The following is a 19,662-nucleotide window of genomic DNA, read 5'->3' as shown; positions in this document are numbered from 1 at the left end:
CACTGACGAGGAGAGAAAACTCTAGAGAGCAATCTAGTCAGAGAAACAAACAAAAAATCCACATACGCGTGTCTAAGTTTGTGTGGACACTTGCAACAAGGGGAAAAAACAGGCCCTAAATGGTAATTTTATGATTAGGTTGTGTAGGAGATCCAAAACCGCACATCATGCTGAATTAATTTTACTCCATTAAGAAGCGCATAAAAGAGGTTTGCTTCAAATCTGGAAACTTTGCTCTGCAGTTGTACACTTCACTTTCAAGAAAATTTGTGCAAGAGAGTCCTGAAATCATTACTGATACAAAATTCTCTAGCAACTCTGGAAGTTTTTCTGAATACACACTTTCTGCTATTTTATTATAATAGGGGTACAGTAGATTCCTTTGGACATCAACTGACATCCCTCCCTCCTCAGCTGACCTTAGTCCATTATCACTGATGCACACATATTTAGAGATTTTGACAGGGTATTGATTTCAATACAGCTCTAAGTTAGGCACTGAAAACGTGCAAGATTAGGACATAACAGTGTAACCTGCAGGCAGGTAAACTATTAAGCAGAAAGACCGTCTTAGTACAATGAAACACCAATTCTGACTTGGGCCTCAAGGCATTTCCATATCACTAACATTATTGATATTTAAAACCGTGATTGGTGCTGCTATTCATGTCAAACATTCCAAATATAGGCTTTAAAGGGCACAGATCTGCTAGTTAAACTTCTTTTCACTAACAATTTAGGAAGCAGGTCTGATGCCGCCAACTATTCTACTTCTGCTAATGACTAATATTTTAACACAAGAGCTTGAAACAGCACCCTCCCTGCTCTCACAAGAAGTGCCTTGGGCTTACTTAACTAGTACAGGCAATTGGAAAATTCAAAAACAGCAGTGAAATTGTGAGGCGTGATGTTAAAAGAAGAGAACTGCAAAAGCCGTACTTTTTCCACCAGATACCAACTAGTCTTTGGTTTATGGTTTCATCTGAAAGTACTGACAGTAAAATGTCCTCAGATACTATTTTGCAGAAACTCAGAGGAAGAGAGTGCCATCTACTGTATGGACAGGCATGCATGCATATAGGAAACTCGCAGGGAGTAAGCCTCACTAGGAACATTGTCATGGATTTACTGCCTACCAGTCCAACAAAAAACCTACAAACCCATGACAGAGCTACAGCTTTTCATATTAGCTCTGCACAAAACAAGGAGGCAAATATTCTATTTTCTAAAAATAACAACTACAAAATAAATCCCTCATCCAGCAAGTCCTATCCTATTAAAAACATTCCTAGGCACCCTGCAGTTTCTGTTTCCAACATATAAAACAGGTTTAATGAATTACCTTTGATTTCCGGATAGTAGAGAAAAGGCTTCGGTTCGCTTGTTTCTAGATCAGATTTCCGACGCAATTGTACAAATACAGATGCCGGCTTTGTGATATTGACATCTCGATACTTGGGTGTTTTGAACACAATAGCAAACTGTGAAGGAAACAATGATAAGCACATCTATCGTGGAGCATGGGTTTGGACAACTTTGCTTTTATATTTGTGTTATTTTGTAGCAGTTGGTTCATGGCTTGGGAGGCAAAATTTCTTGGCAAGCGGCTGCTACAATAATAAACTTCCATTTTAGTTTTCAGTTGCACTTTTGAGTCTGAGTCCTAGAGCCTTTTGGGAAAGAAAGAACTGCTGTGCAAAGTACCACCACATCACGTATGTAAGTACTGCACTGTTTGTCCCCATATCATTTAGTATCTATTCTGTGGCTTTCTCAGTGTGTTCACAGGAGCTCTGAGAGATTTTTTTTTATATATCCTATCCCAATTTACACTGCTGCATGTTAAAGCAGTGGGCCTATCTCCCAATTTCCTCGCGCTCTATTCCTAACCTGCCTACTTACCTAATGTGCGTCTTTAAAGAACAGTTAAGATCGTATTATTATTAGGAAGTAACCAACAAAAGAAGTAGTTAGTAAGGGATACAGATGCTTTCACCTAATGTACTAATTATAACAGAATCCCACTTTACAGAGTTGAGAAGATCATTAACAAATGACCAGTGCTCTGTTACTTACCTGTCTATGTACATCTGTAGGAGAAAAGTCTCCAAAGCCTTCCCACATACCACCATTCTCATCCTCTTCATAGAAACGTATTTGAATATCATCTGCAAAGAGTGAAAGAAGCACTCCTTGGGCTGTTTGTGCATTTTTTTTTTTACTTTCAGCTAAGTTTATTTCAGATAAAATCAACATGGTTACTTTTTGGCTGGATGATTACATGAGTAATACATCAATTATCTCTATCCATTTTATGAAAACATCATAAATAATCCAGTTTTGACATCAATTTTAGATCAGCAATGACTTCACTGAAGTTGCTCTCTATTTACTGAGCAGTAAAAGGAGAACTACGTTCACTACCTCTTCCTATTCTAGGGCTATAAAACATTCCAGAGGAGCTTTATTTGGAACAAACATGTAGGGAGGGGAGAACTTGAAGCGTGAAACGTAGAAACCACCCTCTCTCCTCCAACAGTTTCAGTTCAAAAAAACTGTAGCAAAACCTGAAGTGCCACAGCTCAAGTTCCGCTTGCTGCTGGCAGAGCGCCACTTTGGAGCTGCAGCTCAGAGACACGGCAAGGGTGTGAGTGAGCGGCACGTCAGCAGTGATCCCTCATCCCCCAAACACAGCACAGGCCAGAAACACATGATGTGGCTTCTGCTCCTCTAAACAAATTTTCTTTCATTCCCTTTGTATTTATTTATTTATATTTTCAGGAGAAGCTGGGAAATATCACACTAGCATATTCCTCCCCGAGCACACCTATGAGAAAAAACTCAAAAAAGCCTATTCTCTCTTAGGGTGACTGACACAGGACAGGCTTTTGGAGCAGACAGACTGCTTCCTCTGATCCACCACCTGCTTGTCTCAAGACTGTGAAACACCACTTCCAGTCCTGCTGTCCTGCATGCTCAAGTTCCTTCAGGCAGGAGGTTTCTGAGAGCAATGAGGTCAGGGGAAACCCCGATCCAGCTGAGGGGAAACCCCACCTCAGGGCTTCCACTGAGTCAGACATTTATTTATTTATTTTGTGCAAAAGAGTTATGTTTCATCTCAGTCCTTCTGATAGCAGAGGGTATACACACTACTGAAAGAAAACAGCTTTTTTCAAAGGCCTCTTTTTCCTAAGTGGTAAAAGAACATTTGCAAGAAAGAGAGGTGGAAAAGGACAGCCTGTATTAACAACGAACATCAGTGTAATTTTAATAACATGTGCAGGGACTGATTCCAAACAGACGAGAACAGGGCACCTGCTCCACCATGTAATCTATACCAGGGAGTCACAGGTATTACCTAGAGCTGAAAAATGCAAAGGATTTCCCTCACTCCCATTTTTTCTTTTTAGTTCAGCCCAAATACTACAACCAACCACATTAACCATTACCTTCCTATCCAAAAACAAAGCATCCAAATCCGCACTGCCCAATCCTGACACACTCATAGCCACGACCAGAAATTACCAAAAGGAGTCTGTGAGAAGAATCTGTTTACACCGAGTAATCTCTACCACTAGCATATACATAAAAATGAAGTTACTAGCAGCAGTGCTGAACACATTCAGTTCCCATTGGTGGTTAGTAGAGACTGCTCATACTTACTCTTTATAATCAGGAACTTAATAATAAATCAGAAACTTCAGAATAATGCAGAGCAGGTGTTACTTAATGGAGTCAAACGTTACCCAGGACCCACTACCCACAAAAAACCCAGAACATGGGCAAGGGCAGAAATTTGAGAAGAACAAATGATCACATGGTCTCTGTGGAGGCAACACAAGCTGAATTTGCTTTGAAACAGGCTATTTTGATTTATTCATTTTCTGGACTGCTGGCCTGGCTTCTAGAAAGGCTGAGTGCTTACAAATCCTGCTGCACTATCAGGGCAGGAGAATACTAAGGCAGCAGAGCGGGTTTCACATGTACTCCATGTGAACACCCTGGTGTGCCTTACGATACTTAGGACTCTTACCTTTCTGAACCTTGTCACAGAGAAGGTAAATTTCTTCCCCTCCTGTTACGCACCCTGCTGTTCTGTCCATTCTTACGATTTTTAAGTTGGAGGCATTGGGAGCTTCTATGGAAAGGAAAGATTAAAAAAAACGCTTACCTTCATAACAGTTTTAGATTTCAAAAAAACCTAAGCACAACACATAGAAATGCATTAGAAAGACAAGCCTCCAATAAAACCTACCTAAATTTATCTATGCTTTTTTTAAACATGAATAAATCAACAGGTATATATATATTTTATATATATATTTGAGAGATATACATAGCTCAAATACTGACAGGTCTAAAGGAAATGCATTGAGAACTCTGGTTGTGTTAGGCTCACAAAACAAGGACAAGCAGATAGCCAACAAACTGAAAGGTGTCAAATTCTCAACAGGATTGAAGCAAAGTTGTTTTTTTTCCCTTCACATCTTGTGTGACAAACCGTTTGTCATAGAAACGAACTGAAAACCCTGCAAAATTCAAGCACTTCTTATGAATATAACAAGAGTTTACAAAATCCTCATAACAAAAGCGGCAGGATTAAACGTGCTAACAGCAAAATAAAATCCTCCTTTATGGCTTACATCACCATCTATTAAAAACCAGAATGATACCATATGTACTTGGACAGACATGGAGGCACTCATACATCGACCACTTGTTATTGATCAAATAACAGGAAAGCAACAGGGCTACATGAGTCTATGTATAGCAATATCTACATATCATTTTTGTACATACAAAAGCTTGCCCCTTATTAAAAAACTAATTAAAGCCATATATACTTACTGCTGTCATATATTGCATCTGATATAACAGGATCAAGTCTCCTTGTGAAACTACCGTTACTGTCAGGGAGAAAAGCTGTAAACATCAGACGCACCACACTGAGATCCATTTCTTTAGTCTGCTGTACTGCTGCCTGACGAATAATTTCTCTTTCACGTTCTGGAACCGATAAGTAGACAGGTGAATTAACATAAGCGGCAGGGGACTCGTAACAAAACAGAGAGAGCATTTTCCAAACTGTCATTCCATTACAATCAAAAGGCACCAATAGCAAGGAAATGTTTTCCTCTTCATTTAGTATCCATCAGCTTCTCTCTTTTTAAGCAGAGAGGAGCAACTATTCACAATATACTGCATTCATCTCGCAGTTTGTGCGTCAGATGTTATTTAAGATAAGGTATACAATTAAGAGACATATAGAAAATGACTGTTTTCTGCTCTCAATTTATAAAGGTTGCGAAAAGGACAAAGGCCACCACTAAGGACATTTGAATTCCTGGTATTAGAGTGATGAAGAGAAGGCTGGCCCCTCTATACAGTGCCTGAAAGAAACGTAGACCACAGGTTTTACGGGGATATGGGTGAAATGCAGCTGAATGGAACAATATTCTCAAAAGACGGTCCCCAAATTACTGAAGGATATCATGTCTTGCAGCAATAATGCAAAATTATTCTATTTATCAGCTTATTAAACAGGATAAGAGCAAGGAAATACAGGTGCAGAGGTGGGCAGAGGCAGCTATGGAAGGAAGTTGCTCCATTCTCAAGCGTGTGTTGACAGCAGAGATTCTTTCTTTCAGATTCTCTAAAGCACAGCAACAACACACCACCTCTTAAAGCACATAGCGATAGGCTGTTTTCCTACCCAAGGCCCTTTTCTGGCTAAGAATCTGTATTTTCAGAAGCTAAACCTGTTTTTAGTAAAAGGCCTATTAAAATCAGGCCATCATTTCTACATACCAGTTAGCTGTCTGTCTCCACATCCTTCTGCCTGCAGATAGTCAAGTTCAGGATGCACCAAGAGTCCCGGGTTGTATCCTTTTTTGCAAGCATCTATCATGCGTGTTTCCAGAGTTTCAAACACTTTCTTCTTTGTGACATGAAGTATTCCAAGATTCGCAAACCTGCCGAATTTTGATCACGGGAAGTATTTTCTTAAAGCTTTACGCCAAACCTGCAGCAGGCAGTCTCTCTCTTACCAGAGGCAGCTACACAACTGAAGTCAACGGAAGGGCTCTATAGGCTTACTTAGGCACTATTAATTCTTCAGGGCAAATTTTCCAGCAATAAAAATTCATCCAAGCTTACAAAACATGTAAAATGTGGACAATTATATGGCAGCGATTGCACTGGTGCATGGGATTTCCCCATGGCATAAGTAGTAATCTATTAGGTTTCAGACCTGCACTGTGGAAGCAACTTACAAAACATTTGAAAATCTGGTTGTCACACCTTGTTTGCTCTGTCTTGGCAATGATATTAATATGTCATTCTATATGGCTGTTATGCAGAGCAACTGCTCAGAATAAGCTCCATCCGTTCAAAATGATTTGGAGAGCAAGCAAAGAAGCTAAAAACAGTGCAACATTTTCCAAAGGAAATGTTTTAAGCAAAGCTCTGGACATTCAGCAAGACACTTCAGGTATCTATTTGAATGAAAACTTCCATAATATAGGATTCGCTTTTGTAAAAATTTCCTGGCACATTTAAAAATCAATTAGATCTGGAAGTATGAAAACAAGACAATAACTCGATTTTCATGTGGGTCAATTGAGGATAGGAAAGCTGTTTCTAAACATCTGATGAAAAACAAGACAGGTTAGGAAATGAGCCAAACTTTTCAAGATGAAAAGGAGCATTTCAAATAAAGCTATTTAAATTGTTGTGCTTGGTAAAGTTAGCGCACTGGGCTTGGACATCAAAAGTTACAGTTTAAAAGAATCTCTCTCTCCCAGCCCTCTCAGCTTTTTAAACTTCATCTTCTTCACCAACAAAGACATTCTTGAGATCACAGAACTAAAACTCACAGCCAGCATGAAACCTGATCTAAGCCTGAAAACATAGACAGGAGCCTCAGCTCCCATTTACTGATATAAACAATTATTCTTTTAAATTAAACAAGAACAGACCAACTACAATTTCACTACAACCTTACTGCTTTAAACTTAAAAAGTTTGACTCATTTAGTATTTTCATGTTTATACGTGTCTTGCATTAATTTCAAATTTACTAACCCTATTTTCTTAATGCTCTTCTCTTCCCTATATGCCTATTGGCAGATTTCAGCAAAAGCAAAATATTGATCAAAATGGTAACAAAAGCTCTTCTTCAGTAATTTCATGGTCCCTTCTCTTTGATTGAAACTACTTATGTTTTAAAGAATGGGATTAGAATACAAATTTGGATTGTGCACCAAGGGATTGAAACCCTACAAATCCTAAGTGAAAATTATTCGCTTAAATCTACTTAGCTTGCTTAGGGCAAATTCTACAAAGGTAAACACAAACCCCATTTATTTTTCTTTTTAAGATACAAACAAAACACAGATCAGAGCATGAAGACTAGTGCTCCACTTAGCTGCCTCTTAGTAGTATTTCTGTATTGCTCCTTACAGTGTTTACGCTTGATTCTCTCTCCCTTAGCCCGGCTTTACAAACGAGTTGACAGACTTACCCTACAACCATATCTTTAGGTCCTGCGTTAACCGTGCATACTCCATCTTCACAAAATTTACCCACCAAACTGTGAGCGTGTAAGTGGACGTATTTCCCATTAGTAACTAACTGGACGATTACTTTTGCAGGTCCAACATAATTGCAGATCTGTAAAGAAATATGAAAAAAATGTGGGATTGTTTGTTTGGTTTTTAAAATGGAACAAGTAATGATTCCAGGTGAGTGTTTTCTGTCAGTTAAGTACAATGAGACTTACACAGGAGAAACACATACGCATTTCCTCATTTAAGACAAATGAAAAACTAACTGTACCAGATCATCACAAAGAAAAGCCAATACTTTTTTTTGTAATTAAACTTGACATACAAATGACAGGAGTAGTGACCAAAAAAGCTAAGAAATAAAACAAAGCTAAAGGAAAGCAACCTTCTGTTTCCCAAATTATGAATTTGAGTTTTACCTCCTGGCCAGTTAATCCACATTGCTCTCCTTAAATTTCAATTAGTACATTGAATTCACAATAAACACTGTTAAATATTAAGAAGCATACAGAAAATGTACATATTTAACAAAACCCCCTGCATTATTTTGTCCAATTAAAAAAAATATTATTAGATTTTAAAAGGAATTAATTCTATATTCATAGGTATTTTCTTAGTTCAATATGCTACATCAATACACGTTACCCAGTCCAGTAAATATTTCCCTTAGCATACATGAGGATATACGCTAAACCCCCACCTAAGATTTTGCAGGACTGGAACTATGATAAACTGGGTTCCTTAGTGTAGCCAACTCTGGCAGACTACAAAGCTCTTTTTCCCCCTGTTGTAGTTTCTAATCACCATACCTTTTTAAATAGCTTTTTTAATTTAAATTTAAAATTTAAAAATCTAAAATTTTATTTTCTTTCCTCACAAATAATACTTTTCAAGTCAGTTATTGGTTATGCACCACTTTCAAATTATGCTGAATATAAAATTACCCCGCTTTCAAAAAAGCAAACATTACCTTCCCTTCCAATTCACTTAATTAACCCTTTTATCAATGTTGGGTTTTTTCCCTCCTCCTCTAATTTTTCTTCTAATTTGCCTTGGGCAAAGTTCTTTGTATTACAGCGACTTATAGATCTAATCAACTACAGTATTAAAGGATCACGGTAAACATTAAAGTGATGAAACAGTGATGAACTGAATACTTAAGGTTATATTGTTGATAAAACACTGATAACCAGGGATTGCCACAATTTCACCACATTACTAAGTCCTGCTAGCTTCCTTCACTCCAGTTAACCCCTCTCTTGAACCCATTCCATCACAGCTAAAACACTCTGCATACATACAACGTGTGCCCTCCCCATCTTCCCATTCACTGCTAAAAGCAAAAAAAAATCCCAACCATGAAAAAGCTGTTCCAGGAGGAACAGGTGTGCAAAAGTTCTCTCATTACTCACTGCCTGCTAGTTAACTGTATAATACTGCACATTAATGTGCATTTTACAAGCGGCAGTTTCTAAAATACAAAACATGGGGTACTCATGTTTCTCTCTTGTTTACAAATTGTAATGCCTCCTGGACTGAAACAACAACAGAGATGCAGAATAATCACTGCTTCACCATTCTCCACCATTTACCAGCAGTGGGAAAATGAAGAGATCCCTATGTGAGTTTCACTAAGTCATCCAAAAAGAAAAATGATCGTGTTTGGTACTGCATGTCACCACCACTACTACAATTAACTTTTCAACAGGGGAGCTTTAAAAAAAATATTTTCATTTTATCCCTCACTAAACAAGCCTTTCCCTGCTATAAAGTTCCCAGCATATCTATCTATAGTGTTATATTCATTATGAGTAACATGCGTGTTCTAGTATCACATCAGAAAAGTTCAAGACAATCCTTCATCAGCTGTAGAAACCACAGTGAAACTGTAGGTAGGACTGCTGCACGTCAAGGACTTTCCAGTCTCTGAAAGCAGAACATGTAACTGCGGCGGTAACCAGATTGCGATCTCCCCCTCTTACTCAGCTCAGCATGATCTTTGTAGTCTCTTATCTCAGGGGAAAAACAAAAGAATTCTTAAAACGTAATACCTTATGTAGGTCGTAAGGCAAGAAAGGACTATTTTTGTCATCCACTCTGATGTCCTATGCTGCAAAAACTACAGAATGTCCCTGAATTTTTTCCTACCTGTATTTCTTAGAGACAGACTTTCCTACTTGATTTTGAGATATCTGGGTTATCTCGGTGCCCAGCAAACTAGCCTCAGGGGTTAAATATCCTTAGGTACTACAAATTAAGTCTCAAAGAATTTTTCAGTGTTTCTGAATCATTGACACCACAATTTCAGAATACCTTAAAATTTATTCTGTCACTAAGATATACAAATAACTATCACCTTTTACATAAGAACTTAAAAAACACATCAAAGGCATTAAAAGATAGAGGGTATATTATAATGCTGAATATCTACAGAAAACTAAGGATTATGGTGTTCACACAAAAATATATACTCAATATGAGAGGGAGATAGCATGTCTGTACTGTACTGCTCAAAATCAGAGCTGTGGTCTGAAAAACATAGCTACTGAACTTCAAATTAAAGATAGGAGAGAAAAAAGAAAATAAGGAGTTCCTGGGAAGAGCATAGCTGTAATACTTGATTACATCCTGTACTGAAGCAGCATTCGATTGATCTAATCTGATAAAGTTAAAATGCTGCAGGCTCACATTTATCTGCTGTTTCTGTTTGAGAGAGATTTGTCTGAGAGATTACAAGGACCCTGTGAACTTGAAATTGAGTCAATTTCAAAACAAGAGTTGAAAGTTTTTTCAGTTATTTCACATCCTCCTGCAGTCCGGACCCTAGCCAATTTTTTATAGTTTCTGAAACTTGACAAAAAGTTTGTAAGAACGTTTTCCTACTTCAAACATGTTTTTTCCAGTTACTCTCACAAAGCAAGAAGTGAAACCAACTGGTCAACGACAGAAAGCAAATGATGGAAAAGACCACGTCAAACCTACAAAGCCAGCAACGACAAAAGTAACCATTTCTCTTTCTAATTACTTTGTTGTAGCACCTATAGCCCCAATCCTGCCTAACCTTCAGTGTGACTACTGCTGTCCTCAATACACACGTACAAAAAGTCTTCCGTGGATGAGGCATCACTCACTCTTTATAAACAGTGTATTTTCACAGAGCAGCATCTTTTTTTTTTTCAGTTGCTAGTTTAAGACAAAATATTTCAGATGTGGTAAAATCATTTAGGCAATTGAATACTTACTCAGAGGTCTAAGCAGCAGCAATGTAAAGTAACTTAAACCAACGGCAGCTGAAAATCTGATCCTCTGAATGTGAGGTTCACTCCCATGCTAAAAATATGAGTTAGGTGCTCTGCTTTAGAAGCCCAATTCAAGGGACTCGGAGCCCCGTGTTCAGCCAAATTAACGACAACAGTGAAAAACCACAAATCTCACTGCATTTAGCTTTGTCTGAATTTAGTTCAGTACAGGTTTTTAAGTGGGGTAAAGAGTTATAAAAAAAAGTTTGCTCATTCTTGTCTCATGTCTATTCCTTAATTCAGCTGTTAAATGAATTTTTAACTTGTAATCAGTGACCTATCACTCTACAATTTAATTCCTATGGTGAGAAAAAAGCAAATATGCTGCTCCTTTCTTCACCGAGAAGGCTCATCAACAAAGTAACTTGATTAATTTTCCATAAATTCCCCTCCTGAACTTGAAGTATGCGCTGAAATCCCCGATTTCAATACGAACGCTTATCTCCAAATTGCGGTATAATTTGGGATAGCCCCAGGACATGCCTGGATGGGCAGTTCTCCTGTTCAGGGGCCTGGGTTTAGGGCTGCCTAACTGGTATGCAGCTTCGATTCCTATGCTGAACTGCACAATGTCCAAACTCATCCGCAGAGAGATGGTGCTCATTAGCTCGGGCACACCTCTGCGCAATCGGTTACTCAGCCTCTGGGATGGAGCTGATTTACATCCAGCTCACAAAGAACAGGCAACTTGAGTTTGCAGCCACCCACGTAGATTTGCCCCCAAGGAGATGAAAATTCAGGACATTTCCTTCACACCGCTATTTTCAGCAAATTCTTTTCACACCCAAAACTGGATCAAGTACTTTAGTGTAAAACATGAATATGCCTACACTAACATCAGTATGCAAGATCAGGACAGACATAGTAAATGTGTAAGAAGGCCAGTGGAAATTTTCAGTGCAAGTTTTCTCACAATTTTTCAAATACATAAAAAAAAGCAAATTATGAATAAAAAATTTAGCTAGTTAAGTAAGTCAGTGATAACATTAGACAATCCAGTTTTATTCTTTCTTCTTATACTATTGATCGTTTCTTCCCCTGGACAAAAAGCTAATGATGAAACAGCAGCTCAGAAGCTTTGATTTCAACTGTTCTAGATAGTAAACATTTCCAGCGTTGTGTTACTACTGTTACCTAGACACCACTTGTCACAACTGTGCTGTCAGAAGAGGTTTTCAATCAATTCCACCTTGCTGGCCAGTGCAAATTTGTCTTAAGTGTGAAGACAGGCATTGCAGAACTGCTACACTAACTCCTGACCTACACCATCTCCTAATATACCATACAGGAGGTAGTTAAATATGTAATTAACTACCAAAACATCTTGCTTAGAGACATAGTGAAGCCTTCAGCACTCCAACCTTTAAATGAAAGATACATCTTGATGTGTTCCAGCTCAGCCACAAGTTAGTGAGGGAAAAATAAAAGGGTGAAGTTGAACAGTTCACATTGTGCAAGAGGTCATATAAAATAAATGTGTTTTCTTTTGGCCTAAGAAAAGGGAGTAGGGCGACTGCAATGTTTTTTTGTGCACTGAAGATGTCTATTTTCAGGATGTCCCATGGCAGCTACTGGTAAATTACATCAGCTTTCTGTGCAGAGTTGGCCAAGCAGAAGAGAGATCCCAATGTGAGCTGCACTGACCACACCATGACCAAGGTTTAAAGATCTGTCACAAAACCTCCTTTTTACAGTACAGCCAAAGCTCACACTACTGTCCTTTCACAGCACTGTGATCAACCAATGGAGGTTTTATGGTGAAAACCTTGGCACAAGAGTAAAAAAAACCCAAACAAACAAAAACCAAACAAAAAACCCAAAACAAAAAAACCCCAACGCAACAAAAACCAGCAATCTTCAATTGTGCTCACCTCAGTTATGACAAGGTGAGCACCCTTTGACAAAACACAGAAGAGGCTTACAGGAAAAGGTGTGAAACACTTCTGTCTTTACTGGCATCACTTGAATCAAGAACAGGCACTAACAAGCAATGGCCTTGAGGAATTTACTTGTTGTGTTCCCTTGCCAGCCTCTCCCAGCAGGTGTTGCCATGTGGGGATTTGTACTAGAAAAAACCCAGATGCACACAGTAGGACGCGAGAGAGGGAGGGGAAGGGACACGTGTGTGTGTGTGTAAGCTTTAGATGAAATTAAAATCTGATGATCAATGAAAACAGAAGGTTTGATGGAAAGCCAAAGAACATTTTGCTTTCTAGATTACTCACAGAGAAATTCCATTTTCTATATAACTCCTCACTGCGTATCTGCTTTTCATGCTATTGTGCGACGCATCACACCTTTACAAAGTATCATTTGTGTTATTATCAATACAGATTGGATTGGAATTCAAAGATCTGGCTCAACTGAGGTAAATTATTTTATATCTGAACATACCAGTGAAATTTCATTCACTGGTTCATCATTACCGCCCCAATAGGAAAGGGAAAAGCAAGTAGATCCTTTGCCTGGGCTAGTAAATTTTCATAGGAGTTTTGCAAGGCTATATGAAATCAGCTTTCCCAGCCTCTTCTCAATTTGCAAGACTAACACCCTAGGCTATCTCAGCCAATGCTGATTATTTTCCATTGAGTCATGCTCACACTGATTCATTATGGAGATGCAACTGTTCCAAATTCCAGCCTTTCTCAAGAACCGTGGAAGAACTACACACGTACTGCAGAGAAAGCTGAGGAGTGGCACACACCAAGACAGAGGCCGACTGCTTGCGACTCTTCCCTCCCCTTCTCTCCCCATAAAGCAGAGAGTATAAAATACATTAACCCGGCTCCTCATGAGACAATCTCTACTGTGATATTTCAAAGAGGTAATGCAATACCAAGACTAAGACTTTCATGAAGTTAAAAAGTAACGAAAAGACACAGCGTATCTTTTCTGCAAGAACCATAGGCAAAGACAGTTCTCTAATCCTACAGTGATTAATCACCACTGTTATAATCTTCATATTGCGCTAGCACAGAATGTTCTTTAATTAACATCCTTGAATTTTTTCCAGGGGAAAAAAGTCCCAAAAAAATGTTCGGCGAAATCCTGCTCCTAATATAACGCTGCTCCTATTAAAACAATAATTTTTCCGTTGCCTTTAAAGGAATTATGTCCTTAAGAACTGAGTGCCCTAGAGATATTAAATAAGGAGTAACGTGAACAGGAAAAGAAGGAAAACTTGATAAATAGGATCTTAGAGTGAAGCGGAATAACTAACCAGACTCATGCTTTGCAGTATGCTAGAGTTGGAGTAATTGAGCAGCTCAGGCCTCGCTTTACGCTAAAACTGCACCTTAAGGAAGAGCTCTATTAGTCTGCATGACGGCAGTGAGGTGGTAGGTACAGGAAAGCTTACTGCTCAACCGCTGGCAGACAAATACAGTGCCAAAATAACTCCACAAATCTGAAGACACCTTCCTTCTCAAAAACAATTACATTTTATAAGTTGGGATTGAAATGCAGTCAGTCTTGAGTAATTTATTACAAATTTATGTTGATACGCAGTAAGGTCATATACACACACATATGACAATTGCATTCAGGTTGCAAAATTAATGATTTATGTACTTACTTTGACCTGAGGGTATGATTTTTTGTTCTTTTCACTAGAAGCACCAGGAAGTCCACCATGCGAAGGCCCTTCGCACACGTATCGGAAACGAAAACCCCTCTGTGGAAATAAAGGAAAAGAAACTTGAAAGCTGTTTAGAAACAAAACTAAAAAAAAAAAAAAAAAGCACACACACACACATACAAGCAAGACTTGCCCAAACACAACCCACAAACAGAAAAGTTACAACTGTTCACTCCTGAAATGCTGCCTGAGTGCTGGTTAATGAAGCACCACTGAACTGTAGCCCTGGAGAAACTGTTCTATTCTCACTCTTACACACAGCAGCAACCTGAAATTTTTCTTTCAGTAATTGAAGATATTTTGAAGCAGAGATCTATTTATACCCTCAAAACAAAATAAAAATTAAAAGATAGAGAATGCAAGAGCATATATTCTCTCCCATGATTGCTGCTAGGTAGAGAGAATGGAAGCCAATAATAATCAAGGAAGTCCAAAGCATCATAAAGAATAGAACAGGGATGAAGCAGAAATGCTTCTTCCTTCTGGGAAGAGCGTGTGAAAGCTGTATCTCCAAGTGGAGTCCAGCAACAGCCCAAAAGCTTCAGGAGATTTGAGTGGCTGGGTTTTCACCTCAGCTACATAAATAGATGTCTGAATATACCTTAGGGAACTGCAGCATATTAGCAACCACTCTAGAGTACAACTGTCCATTTATTCCATTTTTATTTACAGAAAGTAACATACCCTTTGGTTCACAGGGTAATCTATAAGGCCAAAAAATACAACTCGTAAGAAAATGTATTTGGTAGCTCTACCTCTACTTAACTATATTATTTCATGTGGCCACCAACTTTGAATACTTTCAGATCTATTTCCCAGTCCTGCAATTTCCAGCAAAATCTCCATCTCATATAAGGCTCCCAGTAACTGTCCCAACAGCATCAGTTAGTGTTGTATCCCCCATCAAGAATCATTCAACTTCTTTCTAATAGGAGACAACTCTGAATTCAAAGTCTGTATTAGCTGACAGTGAACAATGCAGTTCAAAATTACTCTGTAATCATTAGCTTCAATACCTGTCTCGATAAAGCCTTTTCAGTTTAAGAACTTGTTTCCCAGGCAAATGTAAAGATCTGACTTTTATTCAGATACTGACCAGACAACGTAACTCATCCATAAGCATGTTTTTGCCTTCCTACAGTGAACTGAGTGACAGGCTGTACTGTAAATGAACTCAAGTTGCCCAAAACGCAAAGCAACCTCTGCAGTCACGACACCATGAGATGACCAAGTCTTCTTTCACCTCTCTGCCTTTGATCCAATAGATCCAGCAGTCATCTGTGTGGTCTTCCCCAGTCTATTGCCCTTACTATCCTAGCTATGTTTTCACACATAGTGTTACTTTCCCCAGCTGTCTCTTTGCTCCAAAAATGGTCACAAGCACAGCACTCTGCTGATAGATCACCCTCATCACCCTGTTATAAGCCATCGCCCAACTTGCCCCATGGGTACTCCACTACATGAGCTGTTTGCTGAGAAGTCATCCATGCAAAAAATGGCTTCTCCTTAGGTACTGCACACTGTAGGCTCCACCATTCAAAGACACAACAAGGAAGAAGCAGTGTATTCTTCCAAGAGTTCACAATACACTGCTGCTTCACCTGTGATCATGAAGTGTCCCTATTCCTGGAGGGATACTCAAGCACAAAAACGTCTTTGGTGTGTGGCTGAAAAAAAATGTTCTCTACTGCCTCCTACCAGGAAGACTGGATTGCACCATGCTTCTGCAGAAGACCAAAAGGAGGATGGGACAGCTTTTAGTCACCCTCTCCCCCTGTCTACTTAACAGCTCCATAAGGTAGGATTTTATGCAACTGATTGAGAGAGGCAGAAAAAGGGTCTCCTTAAGCTGTAATAGCTTCAGGAGGAATACTTGTAATTGCTGATGCCACCAGCCAAAAGGGAACAACACCCTGGCATACTTCAGGGCAATCTTGACCCAGCAATTATTTGTACATCAGTTGCATGAAAACTATCCAGCACACTGGGATGACTTTCATACTATCAGAGAAGCGTAAGCATTTGCTACACAGTCACAAAAGAGTTACATTCAAGTATTTATCTTCATTTTTCTAAGGTTATTCAAAACAGGCAACTGTGACAAAAGGAATCTCAAAGGACAACAGAATTTCTTTACGATGACAAAGCACAAGTCAAAAGTTTCTGTAACTTGGGAACAGAATGAAATGTTTCTATTTTTTCTTTCATCTATTTCAAGAAACGTGAAACAAATTCTAAAAATCTTCCATGTTTTGTCTAATAATTTACATTTCAAAATACTGGGGTACTGTAAGAGTCACTTCTAAGATGAAGAGTCTATAATACTTAACAAGACATTTTCTTAACACACTCAGGTTTGGTTTTTTTTGGTCTTCTGACACTTCCAGAGAGACACAAAGATGAAAACAGAACAAAACAGGAAACAATTTAACTACAAAAGTGACAGGAAAGACTACTCATAGTTAAGTACCACATTTGTTATGAGAGTTGAACCTCTTCAATATTCTTTTTTTCTCATCTTAAGTCATAATTTTATTCAAAGAAGAATATACTGACATAGTTACCTTAAAGATTTTCAAAATGCAGTGTTCTTACCTGTTTTGGCTGTTCTATGATTTGAAGATATGGTCCATCTGCTAACATAAAAGAAAAGTCATAATAGAAATCATATTTCTCTTAGAATGACATGTATTTTCCAGGGGTAAAATTGATGTCCTTGAATGTCTAGAGATACAATTTTTGAAAGCACCTAAGCATCTTCAGAAGTTAAATTTTAATAAATAATTTAATCACTTGGCAATCTGTCATTTCCAACATTCCCAAGACCAGTGGAGTAAGAAGGGAAGGATTAACTCAAAAAAAGTTAATTTTAGCTCAGAGGGCCTAAATGGGCAACTCTGATCACTCAGGTAAGAATCAAAAGGGTGAGTTAAGAACAGGATCCCCCCCTTGCCACTGACAAGCAGCCTGGCCTTCCTGAGCTAAGGTTAACTTTTGTATTTAAGCCCCTTGGGCTCTAAAGAGTATGCTCACAAGCTTTTGGCCTTAGGGCTTCCTACTGAATAGGTGCTTTTGAAAGTCTAGAGACAGCCAATGGGAAGCTCTGAGGTATGGGAATACAGGAGGAATTTAAGCTGTCTCAACATGTCCTAACAGTCAGAATTGCTTTAAAAAAAAACAACCTGGACTTGAGGAGACTAAACAATTTACATTCTTTCAATAATTTCAGAAACACTTTTAAATATACTATTCTGCTGTGCCTCTAAAAAACACTGAACACACTCTATTTGACCACAGATGTAGACTCTACAATGTGATCCAACTTTGAGCATGATGCCCATACATAGGATTACGTTCTACTAAAATTCTATTTGTGTCTTTCAAAGAAGGCTTCCTTAAACAACTTCCAGTCTTGCACCACTCCCTGAACAGTGGCTAACTTCATACCATAAACCTCATTCCAAATTCACCAGTTTAAATAGCCCTTGAGCAGGCCCTAAATCCAATGAGAACTCTGGGCCACGAGAGTTAAGAATTCATCACCTGATCAAAGCTTAGCTCCAACTCTGATCGTTTAGATTATTTGCATCAAGAAGGAAAGCTCTCTAGGTGAATGGCTGTGAAATACCTCTTAAAATACAGTTTCCTGCCTCTTTTTAACCAGAGAAGAAGATCCTTATTTCAATGCTAAAAATTCAATTGTTATGGAAGCAGATCCCAAATGACAGCTTCACTGTGAATACCTACACAATATTTTACCAGCTATATTCCAGTTGGAATTATGTATCATCACTTATACTCTATTAAAAGGTATTCATGCCAAGGAATCAACCAAGCTCACTGGGACATGTGAAACCTCCAAAGCAGACAAGCCACAGCTATGTGACGGAGCCTGCAAGCATATAAAGCATACCATGCCCTGCCAACATCCAGGTGCAATCTGCCTCCAAATAACTGCACCATCTGCAAGTACCATGCCATCCAGCTACCTCAACTAGGTAGTATCTGGCTTCAGCACAGAACTACATACTTGCATCGACTTTAATTTGCCAATAAGCCTAATGTTCACCGATAATTAAAAATGGCAGAGGATTCATTAATTTATACTTCATTGTATGACCACATGCATCCTTCTCAGCTCCTCAATACAATTTCACTTTAATAAAAGAGACCTTCATGTCTTTAGTCAGCACAAGTCTTAACTGAACAGGCCTCTCAAAATGAAAGTTTTGATAAATATGCTAATAGATGGAACTAGTATTTTGCTGTTGAAGTTAGCTGACTCAACAACTGGATTAGCTTCATGCCGAAGTTATATTGCAAATGCTGGTCACAACAATTCCACATACAAAGATAATTTATTTCCAAAGTCCAACACTCTTCCTGTGAAAAAATAAACAGTGCTACAATTAAAATCTTGAAGTCATGTAAAACAATTGCCTCAAGATACATCAGCTTACTTTAGAAAGCAAGAAAAGCAGTTTGGACTTTAGAAACTTTAAAAGATGTAGAGTAATATTTAGCTTTGGTGTGGTTTTATGTTTCAGTTTTTGTCTGTAACACAGACTCAAGATGAGTCGAGTTGGGCTTAAGCATTATATTGGCACTTAAATTTAAGACCTCTGTTCACAGACCTCTAACCCTCCTCATGCTTTAGGCATCTAAAATTTTATACTTTAACAATTCAGAAGCCTTCCATCTTCTAGGCACTGGCAGAAGTAACGCACCTAAAATACAACTGTGTAGTTCAACTTTCAACCAAGCCTCCGGGGCAGGACCTGCCAAGTAATTGTTCTTTGGCTGTTCTCCACTTAGGAATTCATTTTCAAGGCATATACGTTGGGTCAGTATCAGCATTAAATACTACTGCTTTCTCTTAAACATTAGCCAGAGAAGGAAGCACTCTTATCCAACAGGTAAGTGGCTGCAGCAGTCCCCCAGGACGCAGCAGACTCAGGTTCCAACTTTTCCTCAGCATAAAGAAATTCAAACTCCTAAGAGAGGGATATATGCTATATCAATATATCTATATATCAATACGCATATTGCAAAGCTCAAGGGGAATTCTTTGTACCACTGAAATGGTTTTACCTTGCATGGCACTTGTGAAAACTCAGGAAAATTAAAAACTTAGGACTGTGGTTCTTATGCCCCCTTGGAAA

At 38.6% G+C, this 19,662-nt stretch overlaps 1 protein-coding gene across 4 annotated transcripts in view; it reads right to left on the bottom strand.

The window, feature by feature from the left end:
- Window positions 1-19,662, bottom strand: part of NFKB1 (nuclear factor kappa B subunit 1) — a 65,313-nt gene that overhangs the window by 26,368 nt on the left and 19,283 nt on the right. For 3 of the 4 annotated variants that reach the window (XM_054203816.1, XM_054203813.1, XM_054203817.1), the window contains exons 4-11: window positions 17,096-17,136; window positions 14,438-14,536; window positions 7,522-7,670; window positions 5,809-5,972; window positions 4,849-5,007; window positions 4,034-4,138; window positions 2,077-2,168; window positions 1,343-1,481 (exon numbers count right to left, since the gene is read on the bottom strand). In XM_054203816.1, coding sequence (XP_054059791.1) covers window positions 1,343-1,481; window positions 2,077-2,168; window positions 4,034-4,138; window positions 4,849-5,007; window positions 5,809-5,972; window positions 7,522-7,670; window positions 14,438-14,536; window positions 17,096-17,136 — 948 coding nt within the window. The remainder of the gene's footprint in view (window positions 1-1,342; window positions 1,482-2,076; window positions 2,169-4,033; window positions 4,139-4,848; window positions 5,008-5,808; window positions 5,973-7,521; window positions 7,671-14,437; window positions 14,537-17,095; window positions 17,137-19,662) is intronic. The other variant, XM_054203815.1, reaches the window with a different exon arrangement.

Source organism: Rissa tridactyla, chromosome 5 (genome assembly GCF_028500815.1).
Source record: "Rissa tridactyla isolate bRisTri1 chromosome 5, bRisTri1.patW.cur.20221130, whole genome shotgun sequence".
Lineage (NCBI taxonomy): Eukaryota > Metazoa > Chordata > Aves > Charadriiformes > Laridae > Rissa > Rissa tridactyla.
The sequence above is the reverse complement of the archived record's forward strand: the minus strand, read 5'-3'. Positions and strand labels throughout refer to the sequence as shown.